Raw genomic sequence first — 15,961 nt, 5'->3', positions numbered from 1 at the left:
TTTGTCGTTTTTCCCTTGTTGCTTTCAGTAATTTTTCTTTGTCTTGAATTTTTGTCAGTTTGATTACTATGTGTCTTGATGTGTTTCTCCTTGGGTTTATCCTGCCTGGGACTCCCTATGCTTCCTGGACTTGGGTGGCTATTTCCTTTCCCATGTTAGGAAAGTTTTTGACTATAATCTCTTCAACTATTTTCTCGGTTCTTTTCTCTCTCTCTTCTCCTTCTGGGACCCCTATAATGCAAATGTTATTGCGTTTAATGTTGTCCCAGAGGTCTCTTAGGCTGTCTTCATTTCTTTTCGTTCTCTTTTCTTTATTCTCTTCTGCAGCAGTGAATTCCACCATTCTGTCTTCCAGGTTACTTATCCGTTCTTCTGCCTCACTTATTCTGCTATTGATTCCTTCTAGTGTAGTTTTCATTTCACGTATTGTATTGTTCATCTCTGTTTGTTTGTTCTTTAATTCTTCTAGATGTTTGTTAAACATTTCTTGCATCTTCTAGATCTTTGCCTCCATTCTTTTTCCAAGGTCCTGGATCATCTTCACTATCATTATTCTGAATTCTTTTTCTGGAAGGTTGCCTATCTCCCTTCACTAAGATGTTTTTCTGGGGTTTTATCTTGTTCCTTCATCTGGTCATCGCTCTCTGCCTTTTCATCCTGTCTGGCTTTCTGTGTATGTGGTTTTTGTTCCACAGTCTGCAGGATTGTAGTTCTTCTTGCTTCTGCTGTCTGCCCTCTCCAGTGTGCCATTTTAAATTGTTAAAATGTAAAGTGCATTTTTATTTAGTTCCCCCTGCAATGATCCATATTATTGTCTTTACTTTGTTACAGATAAGGAATCTGAGCCTTAGATCAGGGAATGGCCACCCAGGCATGAGCCTCAGAGTAAATCCAGAGTCTCACTCAGAGCCTGGGAGTTAGTCCTGGTGTACACGCCCTCCCAAGTATGTGTGAGGTGATGTAACCAGTGGCAGGTGGAGCTGGGACTAGAGCTCAAGTCAGTTTTACCTCGTATCCTGTGTGCACGACCTTTCTACTAATACTGTCTCAGAAGTTATTTTTCTGTTTGCATCTTTGTCTCATCCCTCTGAACCAAACATTTTGACACAGGTTATTTTTGTTCTCTCCTCCAGTTTCCCTGCATACCCTGAGCCCCTACAAACCCCCACTGATTTTGCCACTTTCACCCACTATGAGTAAATTCTTCTACTCAGTCCCATCCCTGCCGCATGGTGTAGACCCTGAAGGTTTCCCGCATAGACCTGCTCCAGCCTCTTGATAAGGACTTGGATGCTGTTTCTCTCTTAATTAAGGTTAATTGCTCCCCTTTGCACTCTAGATCCCATCTCTCATCTCATCATGAAATAATTCCACCAATTATCCCCTTTTCTCCTGAATCTTCAGACTCTGTTCAGGTACCTTCTCATCTGAATGTATGCTTCTCCTGAAAGAAATCTTCCCTTCATGGGCAACCTTATTACCTCATAGCCACTTCTCAGTTTCAATTCCTCACCTTCCATTCATTCAGACCCCCTGAAATCTGATTTCTGTCTCTGTCCTAACAATCAGCTGCTTCCACTGAGGCCACCTGTGACACTCATGTTTCACAAACCACTTAAAGCCTTGTTTTATGAGTATTTCTGTTGACTACTTCTTGAAACCTTCTGTTTACTTGGCTCCCAGACATTCATTCATTCTGCATACCCTGAGGAGTTCTCTTCCCATGCTACGCGAATTTGGTATATCGTTTTAAGTTTTACCTGACATATCTCTAATCACGACACTCCTACTGAGCACCGGAAAAGAGAGCAAACTACTACATGTCTTCACCCGAACCCAAATGAACTTTGGTTCAAACTTCAAAATGTATTTCAGCTACATACAAACCCAAACTCCCAAAGGCACCTCAAACTCATTTTGCCCATTACCCAACTTTCTAGACTCCATTCAAAGAAACCTCATTCCTATATTTCATACCTTAGCTAATGACACCATCATCCGTATCGTTTCCCAAGTTAGAAGTCTTCATGGATTTCATCTTCTCCTTTATGCCACTCCTCCGCCCCCAGCAAATCACCATGCCTCATCAGTCTCCTTAGTATCTTGTGACTCTGTTTCATGCTGCCCTCCTCACTCTTCACTTCTATTATTAATTCATCACATATGTCTATTGAAGTATCTACTGTGTGTCAGGCATTGTGCTACATCCTGGGAATACATTGTGAACAAAATAGATATGATTTCTCCCCTAATGGAATTAATACTTTAGTTGGGGAGATGGGCATTAAACTAATCTCACAAATACAATTACATAAATATGATTTCATAAGTATATTTATAAATAGTGATGAGTGCCATATAAAGTAAAAATAGAGGATACAATGAAAAATTATAGTGGAGAACTTCAATTTAAAATGAAAGGTCAGGGCCATCTTCCCTGAGGAGGTAGTGTTTAAGCTGACACATAAAGAAGGAGTCAGAGATAGTTTGGTGAAGGGTTAAAAAGGGGAGGTAGGTAGTTATACAGCAGAAACTAACACAACATGTAAAGCAATTATACTCCAATAAAGATGTTAAAAAAAATAAAATGACTGAATTTAAAAAAAAGGGTAGGTAAACAGAGGAGCTTGTGCAAAGGCCCTGTGGTTAGAAAAGCCTGGTTTATTCAAGGAAGTTCAGTGAGTGAAGGGCAATAACCCATGAGGTGTCTGGGGAGTAAGTAGGGACAAAGTTATATAAAGCCTTGGAGGTTTTGTGCTTTATCACAAATGTGTGGGAATCCATTGAAGGATTTTAAGCGTGATCAGATTCTGTGGCATCCGCAAATTTGCTCTTGCTTCGGTTGAAGTAAGAGATGATGGTGAGTGTGGATTATGATGGTGTCTGTGGAGATGGAGAGAAGTGGATTTGCAATAGATTTTGGAGGTAGAGTAGACAGAATTTGGTGATAAGGAAGCGAGGCAGAGAGAGAGAGGTTAAGGATGACTTTCAGGTTCCTGTTTTTAAAACTTGGAAAGGCAAGTGAAATTTTCCAAAATAGGGGACACACGAGAAGAGACGTGGGAGGGAAGGCCAAAGCTTCCATTTTGCTCTGTTGAATCTGTGGTGCTTGTGAGACACACACGACTCAATAAATATTTATTTAATATTGATGTAATTTAATGATTAGATTTACGATGTTTAATCTCAAATTACTTAAAGATGTTTCTAGATTGGTTTCTCAAAAAAAAACAATGCTATGCTTTTGTTATTGTAAAAAAAAATTACTCTCAGAATTGGGCTTTTCTATTTGCAGGACTGATATCCTTCCGCATTTCCTTTGCCAACTGTTTATAGCGCACCATAGGCACAGAGTGGTTTCTCTCTTCAGTGCCCTTGGTCTTGTTCAGAACGTGAAGAAAAAGCCCTTTGTAGTTGCTAATATGTTCAGCAAGCCTCACCTCACTCTGAGTTTTAACCTCCCTGACACAGTTCTTCCTCTTCCAGTCTGTTCCTTTATTCCCATTCAAGGGTATCTACCTGGGCTGCTTTATTTTGAACATATCATTTATGTAACTGAGTTTATCAGAAGACAGCATGTGCAGGCTTATCCTTTCTAAACACTCATTGGGATTACTTGAAATGGTCGGATCGCTCTCTCCATAAAGAACAAAGCCTTGGGGGGAAACGGCCATTTGAAAACAGCTTTATAGTGTTTATAAGAAAAACACTTTTATTCAAAAGATGCAGAAAGGACCATCTTTAAAACATTGCAGAGAAAGCCTCAGCTCTGCACATAAAAAGAGATTCTGTAGGCCAAAGATGGCCACTAATTTGAAATTTTCTTTGCAAATTGAGTATTTTGCTTGGCTGAAACATGGTGATGTGAGGTTAGGGTACCACCAGCAGTGTCTTTAATGGGAAGGCCGTTTCTTAGCCTAGGTCAGTTTCATTAAGAAAAATTGCCCTTTTACTGATTCGAAATAGCTTAAACAAATTATCTAAAGGAACTGTAGGGTTTAACTCATTTGATGAATTTTAATAAGAAATACGTGATCAGTCAAAAACCGGGAAAAAAGTGAATAACACTGAACTAGTTTTAATGGAAATTAGCTCATTACCCTCCTGGCTTACATTTACCAAAGGCTGAATTTCTGATGGAAAAGTTGCCAGGCTGTGGGGAAATGGGAGGATCTTTAAATTAAAGATCAACTTTATTAGTGGTATTTTTCTCCCTTAATTTAGCCTTAACTGGAGATTTTTAAAACCCGGGGGCTTTTCCCCTCTTTGGGAAACTTTAAAAAAAAGAGTTCCTCTATTGGAAGAGTTTCTCACTGTCCCTGAAATATTTTCAGTAGTAGGAACATGAATTTTCAGTAGTAGGAACATGAATCCCCTTTATTGCTTACAATCCTTTATAAGAAAGAATAACTTAAGAGGTGAAAGGGTCTGTGCGAGTGTCCAAGTGAGTTTCCTGTCCTCCAGCAGGATGCCACAGGGACTGTGAAAAAAAAATTTTCTTTCTTACTTTCTCTCTTTATTTTCCCTCACATTCATGTGATATGTGTATACTTTTGTTCTCCGTTTCTTTTTCCTCCTTTTTTTTATTGCTTTTTTATTTTTTAAATTGTGATAAAACATACATAACATAAAATTTGCCATATTAACCATATTTAAGTGAACAGTTCAGTAGTGTTAAGTACATTCACATTGTTGTGTCTTGTTTTTCAAACAAAATAGAACAAAGCTTTTAATAACCCAGGTCATGAACATCTTCACTGAAACAGGTTCCTACTCTTTTTTTGTTGCTTAAAGAAAGAGAGAAATAGAAAGTGTTTCCTCTGCATCTCTGTCATGTGTAGTAACTGTAGAATTTTCTATAAAATACGTGAAACTAATGATAGTTTTCAAAGTCAGAGTCATATGTTGTAGCAAGTACTTCAGTTGAAGAAGAAACCATTTCACATTCTGCAAATGGTAGTTCATTCAGTATATCGAACGGAATACAGAGGCATATTGAAAGATTTAGTCCTGTTTGGGGAAATTACTAGAAATCCCAAAAAGTTGCCCTGACGTTATTCCAAATTGAAGATATCATGTTGGGATTCTCTGTTAAGTTGTTCTTTATTGTATTTTGATCGCTTATTCGAAGTGGGGTGGTTTTAAGAAAGTTTGTCATCTTGTGATGGGCCCTGTGAATAATGATTTTAAAAAACAAACAAAAAAAAGACTCTTACCAAACAACTCACAAATGCAAATGTAACTCACAAATGACTCTCCCTTCAGAGCTGCGGTGACTATATTGATGTTCTTTCATTTTGGGTATCATGTGTCAGGAGAAGTAGGTTCTGAAAAAAGCCACTTTTGTGGAACTTTCCCCTTGGGACAAGGCAGTGTTGCTAGCCAGTCATCACACAATTTGAAACGGTCCTTTGTGACACCAACATTGTCCCCACAGAGTTTGCATCACGTGAGGTGAGACCTCAGTCAAACATTGTTACTAATGAACAGGTGACCAACACAATCCCATGATATGCATAGAATGTTCTCAGGTTTCTCCCAAAGCAAGATTCCTAGCAAGAAAACATTGGAGGGGGTGCAAGAATAGGAAATTCTAAATTTTTTTTGGTTTGTACTTAACTGAATGGATATTACCTACAGCAGACATTACTATTGTGTTTTTATTTTTAACTCGTTACCCAGGTCATATATAAAGTGTTCCCTATACAGGGTGTTCAGATTTAGCAAAAATAAAAATACAGACTTCCCAGTTAAATTGAATTGCAGATAAACAAATAATTGTTAATATAAGTATGTCCTATGCAATGTATGTCGCATGCAGTCAGTATACAGGACATACTACAAAATCATTCATTGCTTATCTGAAATTCAAATTTAACTGAGCATATTATATTTTATCTGGTAACCATATTCCTGTAATTTATTAAAAATTGTTAGTTGACATATAGAATTTAATTTAAACTTCAGTATGAAGTTGGTGTTGTCTTCTCTGCTCTTGCACTTTCAGGCACCAGAATTTCTTCTCTAAGCTATTTGCACTGTTTCTGTTTCTCTGTCCATCTCCTTGTGCTTTTACATGAGGAATTAAAAATATATTTTAGTTTTATTTCTTGTTCTAAAGAAGACAGATTTTAGAGATCTAATTCAGTTTTGTGCTTCATATTAAATGCATCAAAATTTCCTTACTGGCTGCATCTAACTTTTCCCATTTTTTTCTCTTCCCTTTTAAAAATGTCCCTACTCATGTTTCAGTTAGCTTAAAACTGTATCTTGAGGTCTTTCACTTTTGTTGTCTCAGAGTTAGGGTTAAATAAATGTTTGCATTTGTACACACACACACACACACAAGCACACTTCAATAAATGAGCAGTATGGAAAACAGAGGTCAAGTCATTATAAAGAAATTTTAATTCCATAAGAGAAATGTAATATTCCGCTTTCTGTAGAAGTAGGTGAAATAAAGGCCAGAAATAAACTAAAATATAAAGGAAGCTTTATTAGCATTTTAAAGAAAAAGCTCTTATTTATGAACTTGACTTTGTAAAAAGGACTATCAGCTCTGAAAGGCTTAAGAAAAAGTTATCTATATCCCTATTCTTATGCCCCTGTGAACGTAGGTGGTGAGACACATAAAAGTATAGTCTCAACACACCAAGCCTGTCTTCTGTGATCTGGGTCAAACCAGAATGATTTCAGAAAAAGAAAAATTACAGAAATAAGGATTTAAATGTTTTTATTTTGTTTTAGGTGTTTTTTTTTATGTTAATTGGAATAGACTAGATTTCTTAGAGGGGTAAACCCTACAAAAGGTTACCATACATTTATAATATATAATAATTTGACCCACACTATTATAGTGTTTATGTAGCTCTTCCAATGAAGTTGACCAGAAAACTGGAGATTAATCAGATAGAAAACTTGACCTTACCAATTAACTGAGCCAAATTCGGTATACCCAAAATAGATGTTTTCTATTCATCTTCATTTCAATGTTTATAGCATGATTGATAATTTGCCAGAGAAGCTCTGTCATATAAGTTATTTATTTTTAAGGAAATCTATTCTGATACTGTTTCTACTACCTAAAATTACTTACTCTGAGGCAAGCAGCTTCTTTTGGACAATGACTCAGAAAGGGCAACTGTTGCTTCAGAGACCAAAGCCTCCTAGGCACAGCTCATCATTAGACGTATTACGGAAACTGCCATAATGGGCGCAGTGAAGAAGTCCTGGGGTGTGCCAGTGGTCTGAGGTCAGAGTGAGTCAAACAGCCTCAAAAGAAGGGGAAGCCAAAGTGCCTGTGATGATAGGTGATCAAATTAAACGGTCCTCTCTTCTTGTCTGATCTTGACTAATGTCCCTTTTATGCCATTTTAGTTCTGACACCATCACTACTGAGAGGTCTGATGATTATACATTTTCTATAGGAGGAATAATCATCTTTTAAGATAATGCCCCATGTGGAGATGAGAGCTCCATAAAAAGGAACCATTTTCAATACATCTGTAAGTCTAAGAAACTCCCAGCACCTAACAGATGTAAGGCAGCACATATTCAAAATCCGTTCTGGCACTGCGAGAAGAAGAAAGTGGAGGAACACAGAGAGAGTAGAGGAAATAATTGAATGTTTTGACATTGTGAGAATGTGTAAATGACATCTTTTCTCAAAAGAACTGTGCCGGCAATTCCATAAAACAGCAAATAAATTTTATCCTTCAGTGAAAATAATTATTAATTGGCCAATAGGTCACAGTGCTTTTCACTTTTCTAATTAGTGGTCAAATTGTTTTCATTGGCATTTTACAGAGTGAGTCAAAGAGAGAAATGTATTTATCTGTAGTTTTACTCTCAGCTGTTATGCAAAAGGATGTGATTAAATCCTTGTAATTAAATTATAATCAAACCACACATTGAACAGAATTGTTTTAATAGTTGGAAAGAGATACAAGAACATACATACAGCGTGTGTGAGAAAGTGAGCTAGTTCTACCCATCTCCTTTAGTAAGATAGTTGTTATACTTAGGCATTAAATTTAGCTCTGTGTTTCAAGGAAAGCTGAGGAACATAATGGATTTACATACTTCCGCTCTTTTCATAAAATGCAGCATCAGCTCTTCACAACGTTGCGCTGAGATGCAGTTAGTATTTACACCATAACTGAGCTTTAACTTCTAGATAATTGTGCCTAGATTCTTCAGATATTTCCTATAAATGGGAATAGTTGAAAAACATAATCCATTTTGTACCAGTCCCAGTTTTTTAAAGGTTGTAAACATTATGTGGCATATTTTCAACATTCCATTTTTTATTAGGCATTTTATCAGACACCACCTAACATGAACATGAGTGAAATCGTTGAAAGAGGGACAAGGTGATGTGAAAAGAAAGTAATTTTGTTTTGTATGCTAGATCATGCTTTGGCTTGCTAGGGTCAGTATATGATAAAATAATAACAATAAAGGGGAAAAAAGGAAAAAGGAATGAATCTGTACTTTTAATTATCTTAAAGGTCGTTCGGATCACAACAGAGTCGGTCCCATTGTCGCACCATTTGTGATAATTGAAAGAGCTCAATAAGCTGAAAAAAGCCTGGCCTTGAGGATACATTAGTCAGTCAATTAACAAACATTTTGAGCTGCTTTTTCATGAAAAACATTGGGCTAACACTAGGGTAGAGGGATAATAAAATAGATATCTGCTCTAGAGAAGATCTCAGTGGGAGAAAAGGCCCATAAGCAATTATAATAGAATCTAATTCATAATATATGTATATACATTATTTTTAAATTTAGGACTAATGAAGGCTTGTTGATTGATTTTTAACCACACAAAGCAGGTACATAAAGCAGAATTATTTCTTATACTAAGCAAAGGTATTAACCTTTAAATATCTAAATTTCTATCTGTATTCTTTCTCCCTCTCCCTCTCCCTCTCCCACTAAGGCTGCGCCACACAAATCCCTAAGGATGACTCAGTCTTAGCGCTTGTAAAGTGACTGATCGTTTGCCGCACAGTTATTCACTGTCACTGGGCTTCAGAATCTTCAGGCCAAATAGGGAAATATTCCTAGAATCATTAATATAATTCCAATAAAATTATTTGGGCCCCCTTGAAAAAAACTATGCAGCCAGGCAGAATTTGTTGTTGTTATTTGCTATTAACCGATTTAAAATAACTTGCAGTTATCTAAATATCATGCCACCCGTAAGTGGTAGTGGGATATATTTTCAAAGTTCAAATATTGTTTTCTTTATTACAGGTTTCTTTTCTCCATGGAAAACTCCAAAGCCTGTAAGTTGAAATTATTCTACTTCTTTACTGCTAGTTATTATTACAATTCCATTAAGTAAGATTTGAATTGGGTGACCTCAAAATCTCTTCCTCCTCTGAGATTTGTGATGTCAAAAGAGCAAATCCTCTGTGTAAGAATAACTTGTCTTACTTTCCTATAAAGACAATTCTGTCTGTTTTTTAATATTTTTACAAAATGAGCATCAACGCTCTTCAGTATGGTGTACTGAAAATACTTTAGAAAACTTTGTTTTACCCCTGTCAGAAATACTATCGTTTTTATCACATTGAATTTTTAAAAACAGTACAAATTATAAGCCCAGAGGTCTTGACCTGCAAGTTAAGTCTGGTCCACAAGAAATTTACCTGTATATATATATTTGTGTATTTATATTTACTTTTTAATGTATACAGAGCTAAATGTGTGTGTGTGTGTGTGTGTGTGTGAAACAAATGTTTTTTTCCTACCAAACCTGACAATCACTCAAAGTGGTGCTTCTGAATCTTCAGAAACCGGTGAACTCTGCCATCACCTAATCTCTCTGGGCCTAGTTTCTTTATGAATTGTCCTGAAATTTTGATGCTAAGGTACCAGAAGGCTGGTATTTTAATAATCTTTTTGTGAGGCAAGTTTAGCCAAGTTGCCTTCCCAGCTAGAGATGATCTTTACTTGCCGTTAGATTGAAACTAGTAATTATCCAAGTCCCAAGACCTGGGACTGGTTTTCTGGGATCCCATTCTATAGTGTGTTACAATAGTCGACCCTAACTGGAATGGCTAAAACTCATGACTGGAAGAGAGCTTAGCAAAGTGATTCAAGTAACAACAAAAACAAAACAAAACAAAAATCTCAGGGGATCACATCTTCCACCTACTTTTCATTCCTCTCAGAGTAAGCAGCTCAGACAGCAGTGGCCCCTGGTTTGGCCAGTGAGTAGGGAATTCTTGGGTTAATTGCTTCCCTTTTTTCTTTTACTGAGGGAATATTTAACTGCTTGATTTTCTCATTTTAGAAATGGAGATATAATTTTGCATACTTTTCAAGTGCAATAACTGTCTTAATTAAATAACATGGCTTTAAAATTATTTGAAGACAAGTGAAAATAAAATATTATTGAGCCCTGGAATATGCCTGAGCTCCAGGTTCCTCTCAAAGACAGATGAGGAAACCGGAGCTGGTGATGAGCAGCTGAGCTGTCAGAACATTCCAACCAAGCATGTCCTCATTTAGCATTCGGCTCATCTGGTCCACAGAGAATATCAGATGGGAAAACTGGTCTCACTTGGGCCTAGTTAAACCACTTAGTGATGCATGTGATTTTGAAAGAGGTATTTAAAATGAAATTGGTTTTATTTTGACCAAACTCTAAATAATTCCTTCCTTTCACCATCAGAGTTAAATCTGTGCTCTGTGGTTACACACATCTTTATCTAATTTAACAAGGAATCTTGCAACCTCATCCTGGTGCTACAATTATGCAATCTAGTGATTTCCTTATAGGCACCACATTTACACAAATGATACCATTTGGCATAATTACAGCATTTGCTGTCATTACAGTAATTACATCCGTACTCAATAATTCCAAAAAAAGGTTTTATGAACTTAATTTACAATTAATCCTGAACCTATACATCCCTACAAAAGCCAAGGCTTGGAGTTCCAGGTCCTAGGCTAAGTGAAGATAGATGACTGTCAACATCCTGTTGACTGTTAACATCCTCCATGTATCCACCAGAAACTCTTCAGACTCGGGACTGTGATGACAGGCAGTGTGGAATAATGGTTTAGGGTGCAGGTTCTGAAGGCTTACTGCCTACAGTCAAACTGTGCTTCTTCTCCTTACTAGCTATCGTACCTTCCACTAGCTACTTAAGCTTTCAGTATTTCAAGTTCATCTATAAAATGGGGATGATAATACTACTCCTCTCATATGGTTACTCTGAAGAGTCTGTGGCTTAGTCCATGTAACGTGCTTAAAGCAGAGCCTCTACATGCTCAAAAATATAAACTATTGTCATCCTAGAAAGCAGACCCTCCATGCATAAACCCTTAATAAATTAATCACCCTATGAAATGAAGGTAGTTTGCAAAACTATTCACTTCAACAAATATATATATAAACACATACCCGCTGTATTTGGATTTATACACTCTCTCCTCTGAAAGAGGATTGATGACATCCTTAGTCAGGATAAGGAAATGTTACCTTGAATGAGGTCTCTCCTTCTCCCAGTCTTGTCACTTCCTGACACTGTTCCGTCCTACTGATCCACACCTTAAGCTAATCCACATCAAGACAGTCACTTCTGGGGCTTCCCTGGTGGCGCAGTGGTTGAGAGTCGCCTGCCAATGCAGGGGACGTGGGTTCGCGCCCCGGTCCGGGAGGATCCCACATGCCGCGGAGCGGCTGGGCCCGTGAGCCATGGCCGCTGAGCCTGCGCGTCCGGAGCCTGTCCTCTGCAACGGGAGACGCCACAGCAGTGAGAGGCCCGCATACCGCAAAAAAAAAAAAAAAAAAAGAAAAGAAAAGATAGTCACTTCTGTTTAGCAAGTAATACATTAATTATAGTGGGTTCTCAGTCTCTCCATCTGGAAGGAATCCAAGTTCATTCTTCAAGTACTGAATCAAGCCAAAAGCCTTCATCTCCCAGTCCTGCCCTAAAATCCTGAGGAGGTGTGTTTAGGCTACCCCAGCTTCTACAGGAAGCAAACAGTTTGTAGAGTTTTCACGGGGAGGACAACTTGCCTTGTTCACAAGCCCTCTGTTCCCAGTGTGCATCCTAGAATCAGAAGGTGGAGTGAAAAAACTAATATTAACCACACCATGATCAGGTTTTTCTGTTTTACTCTTTGATATCCCGTTGTGGACTGTATGTCCACCCTGTCCACTGATACTTCAGTGACTATCCTTTCATACAGTTAGACATTCACTCATTCGTCAAGGCCAACAGAGATACAAGGCTCCTGCCATATAAAGAAAATGATTTTGTTTTCATGTTTCTTACTCTAGTTAGGTGTTTATAAATATTAGCCTAGGTAAGGACACCACTGGGACTGGACAAGATTCAATCAGAAGCCTTGTTGAGAGGCAAACGCCGGCAGGAAACACAGTTCTCTAGAGGTCAAGGCCAGGAAGACTCTAGGTGGCGTAAGGGGATGGGATCAGAATCTAGGTGGTTCACGAAGATTGAAAGGAACAAGTGAGCACAAGGTGTCCGACTAGAAAGCAAAAGCGCAGAGACCAAGCTATCTAAGAAAGTAGGGAGAAGTCAACAAAGGGCACCTTTCAAAAGATGTTGTCAGATCAGCACACCAGTCCCAGAAAGCAGAGGGTGCCCTCTGATCCCAGGGCAGGGCGTTTGCTCCATGGTCTTCTGTGTCTAGGGGGCGGGGGTGTGAAGGACTGCAAGTCTGCCTTTTCGGTATTTCACGGGCGCTGTGATTTTCTGCTCTACAGTCTTACAAATCCCTGACAGAGTGACTTGAGGGTTTATGCATGTCACAGCAAGACATTGTGAATGCTCTACTAAGCCTGAACTGGAATCAGTGAATTTCTCCATCTCTGCTATAGAAATTGTAGAATTTGTCAATCCGCCGCAGAAACTTTCCCAAACAGTGCCCAAAGCGTTATTTATTTTGTAGTTTTCAGAATGTTTTTTAGAATACTAATATTTCACCTGAACCATGTTTGCTCCAGTGACTGCACGTGGACAGTGCATATACCAGCAAGACTTATGGAGGAATCAGATAACCCTCCGTGGAAGATGGGAGAAAGAAATAGACATTTGCTGAAGCCCTATGACAAGTGGGATACTACAGCGATTCAGACCATACTTCTAATTTATTTACTTTTTAGAATTTAGTATCTTATGTTTGGAAACAGAAGGGAGAAAGTCATAGCCAGAATGTACCCACATGGTGCCTAAAGTCAGTTAAAGTGAAAAATAAAAAAATATGCCTTTAGCCACAATGTGGGTCTTCCTGTCATAGCAGAGGCACAGAGAATGGATGATCAAAGGAACCCACCATGGCTTCGTAGGCAAATTTTGCTTTCAAATGAATTATGAAGCGCATATTTAAAGATTTTTACTAAACGGGAGCAAAAGGGTCACTGAGCAGAAAATTAGCCAGAACCCTAAACAAATTTACCGGTTATTCCCCTCAATGTATTATTATTGCAAACAGCACTCCCATTATAGTTATAGGTTGGTTTCTGACCCAGGGTCTGCCACTGACAGCTGCTGGACCTCTCTATGTTCCTAGAGATTATGTTTAATATTAGGGGTTTTCCATCTTTGTTAGCTACAGAACCTTTGTTCAAACGAAAGCTTGGTCAGTAGCCCATACAGAAAACAAATTAAAATGAAGCCAGTTGTCTTAGTTTCTTCCAATAGTTATAATAAAATACCATAGACTGGTGGCTTATAAAAAACAGAAATTTATTTCTCATAGTTCTGGAGTCTGGAAGTCCAAGATCAAGGTACCAGAAGATTCAGTTTCTGGTGAGAGCCCACTTCCTAAATGGCCATCTTTTTGCTGTAACCTCGCCTGGCAGAAGGGACTACAGAGCTCTCTGGGGTCTCCTTTATAAGGGGACTAATTCCATTCATGAGGGCTGTTGCCTCATGGCCTAATTATCTCCCCCAAAGCTCCACATTCCAGTAATATTACCTTGGGTGTTAGATTGTCAACATAGGAATTTTGAGGGACCTCAAACATTCCGACTGTAGCACCAGTCTTATTGAGAGAAGGGTCAATGACCCATTTCTTTCCCAGTTTGCTGGCTTACCTGACCCCTGCCACAGTCCCAAGTACATAAGTGGGTCACAGGGACCTTTGTGTTACACAAGGACACAGTACATAGTACCTCAAATCCTCTCTACCTTTAAAACATTATCACTGATAGGTGACAGCTGGCTTTGGAGCCCTGACCAAAATGTAGCCATCATGAAAACAGAAGCAGGACAGTGCAGTAGGGGCCCGAAAGTTATAATCCTGTCAAGCTCAAAATAGTGTGTATCAAAACTGGTTTTAAAGAAAGAACAAGTGACCATATGTTACTGATGATTTCATTCAGTCACTAAATTTACATTTTCTGAGCACTTGCTATATATTGGTAATACAACAGTGGGAGAGACTGCATCCCCTGCAGTCTCCGTCCCCAACATAATCTATTTGCGGAGACAAAGGTAGACTCGCAATTACGGTTGAGTGTGAGGGGTAGGTAGAGGGTGCTGTGGGAGCACCCAGAAGGGACAAGTAACCAGATCAGGAATGGTCAGCAAAGGCCTTCTAGAGTAGGTGTCTCATCTGAATCTAGTATCCAGATATAATGAGGACGGGAGATGGAAGAGTGGAAAATGGGTAAACTTTGCAGGCAGAAAGAGAAAGTATGCAAGGATTCAGAGCCTGGAGAGAACCTGATGGATTACAGGGAATGAGAGGAGAGACCGTCAGTGGATACAAGAGAGAGAATCAGGACCTGGGCCCTCAGGAGCCACTGTGTCCCACTAGAGAGCGGCCTGAGGACCACGCTGAGCCAGTGCAGAATTTTAGACAAGAGGGTACCCTAATATCATCCTGCACACAACAGGTTTAGTCAAAGCAGAAAAGCTGAAGTTGAGTTTGAATGAGCAATCAGCTGATTATTGAAGCTGGCTGTGCAAACAGGTGATCTCGGTGAACGCGGCTTTCTCCTTGATAAAAAGGAATGAGTCCCTGCTCTACCTCACGGGGCTATAGTGAGGATCAAAGAAGGTAATGTATATGAAAGAGCGTAGTATTCTACAGACCATTAATAAATTATGATGGTAGCAGCAGCAGCATTTTGGAGAAGAAACCGCCAGATCAGCAGTAAATGAGGCTTCGTAGAAGATTTTGAACAATTCAAAAATCCCAAAGGGTTGTATAATTACTTATAAACTGTGAGGAAAGTGATTGAATGTTCAAGTGTAGGAGGTGGTTCGGATGTGCATAGGTATGAGATGGATGCATGCAGACTACTTCATCTTCTTCTTCAGTAAAAATGGTGTAATGAATTGGGGCCATCTTAGACAAGGAACAATACCATACAGTCATAAGCACTGACAGATAAATTATCTTGAGATACATATTGTCTTTATTTTATAGGGAGAAAAAACAGACTCTGACACATTAAGTGATTTGCTGGAAATTACTAGCTAGTAGGTGACAAGGTTATAAAAGTTTACATTCAAAAGTCAGGCAACACATATATTTATAACCATCTGTGCTGCTTTATTATATAGAAATAGAATCTCTCAAGGCACTTATACCAAAGTTTTGAATGTTTTGTGAAAGAAAAGTCTACAGGGCAAGAAAGTCAAACTTAAAGGTGAGGGCTGTGGTATGCGACAAGGGAAACAGCAAGAAAGAGTTCATTGTCAGTCATTTTCTCTGTTCTCTTTCACTTTCCAGATAACAGACCGATGGGAGAATCAAGGCAGTCCTCAAACGAGTCTATCTGCTCCGGCCATACCGCAGAACCTGCCCTTCCCACCCGCCCTTCACAGGAGTTCATTTCCTGACTCAACAGAGGCCTTTGACCCAAGGAAGCCTGACCCATATGAGCTCTACGAGAAATCTAGAGCCATTTATGAAAGTAGGCGTAAGTGAAAGCCACAAAAAACAAGGGTGTATTAATAAC

At 38.8% G+C, this 15,961-nt stretch overlaps 1 protein-coding gene across 11 annotated transcripts in view; it reads left to right on the top strand.

Annotated features, from left to right (window-relative positions):
• MAGI2 (membrane associated guanylate kinase, WW and PDZ domain containing 2) overlaps positions 1-15,961 on the top strand; it is a 1,347,997-nt gene that overhangs the window by 1,161,723 nt on the left and 170,313 nt on the right. For all 11 annotated transcript variants that reach the window (XM_079931544.1, XM_079931541.1, XM_079931547.1 and 8 more), the window contains 2 exons: positions 9,262-9,293; positions 15,733-15,922. In XM_079931544.1, the coding sequence (XP_079787670.1) occupies positions 9,262-9,293; positions 15,733-15,922 (222 nt within the window). The remainder of the gene's footprint in view (positions 1-9,261; positions 9,294-15,732; positions 15,923-15,961) is intronic.

The sequence above is a fragment of the Stenella coeruleoalba genome (assembly GCF_951394435.1).
Source record: "Stenella coeruleoalba genome assembly, chromosome: 9".
NCBI classification, from domain to species: domain Eukaryota; kingdom Metazoa; phylum Chordata; class Mammalia; order Artiodactyla; family Delphinidae; genus Stenella; species Stenella coeruleoalba.
This window is presented reverse-complemented; position numbering and strand designations above follow the sequence as displayed.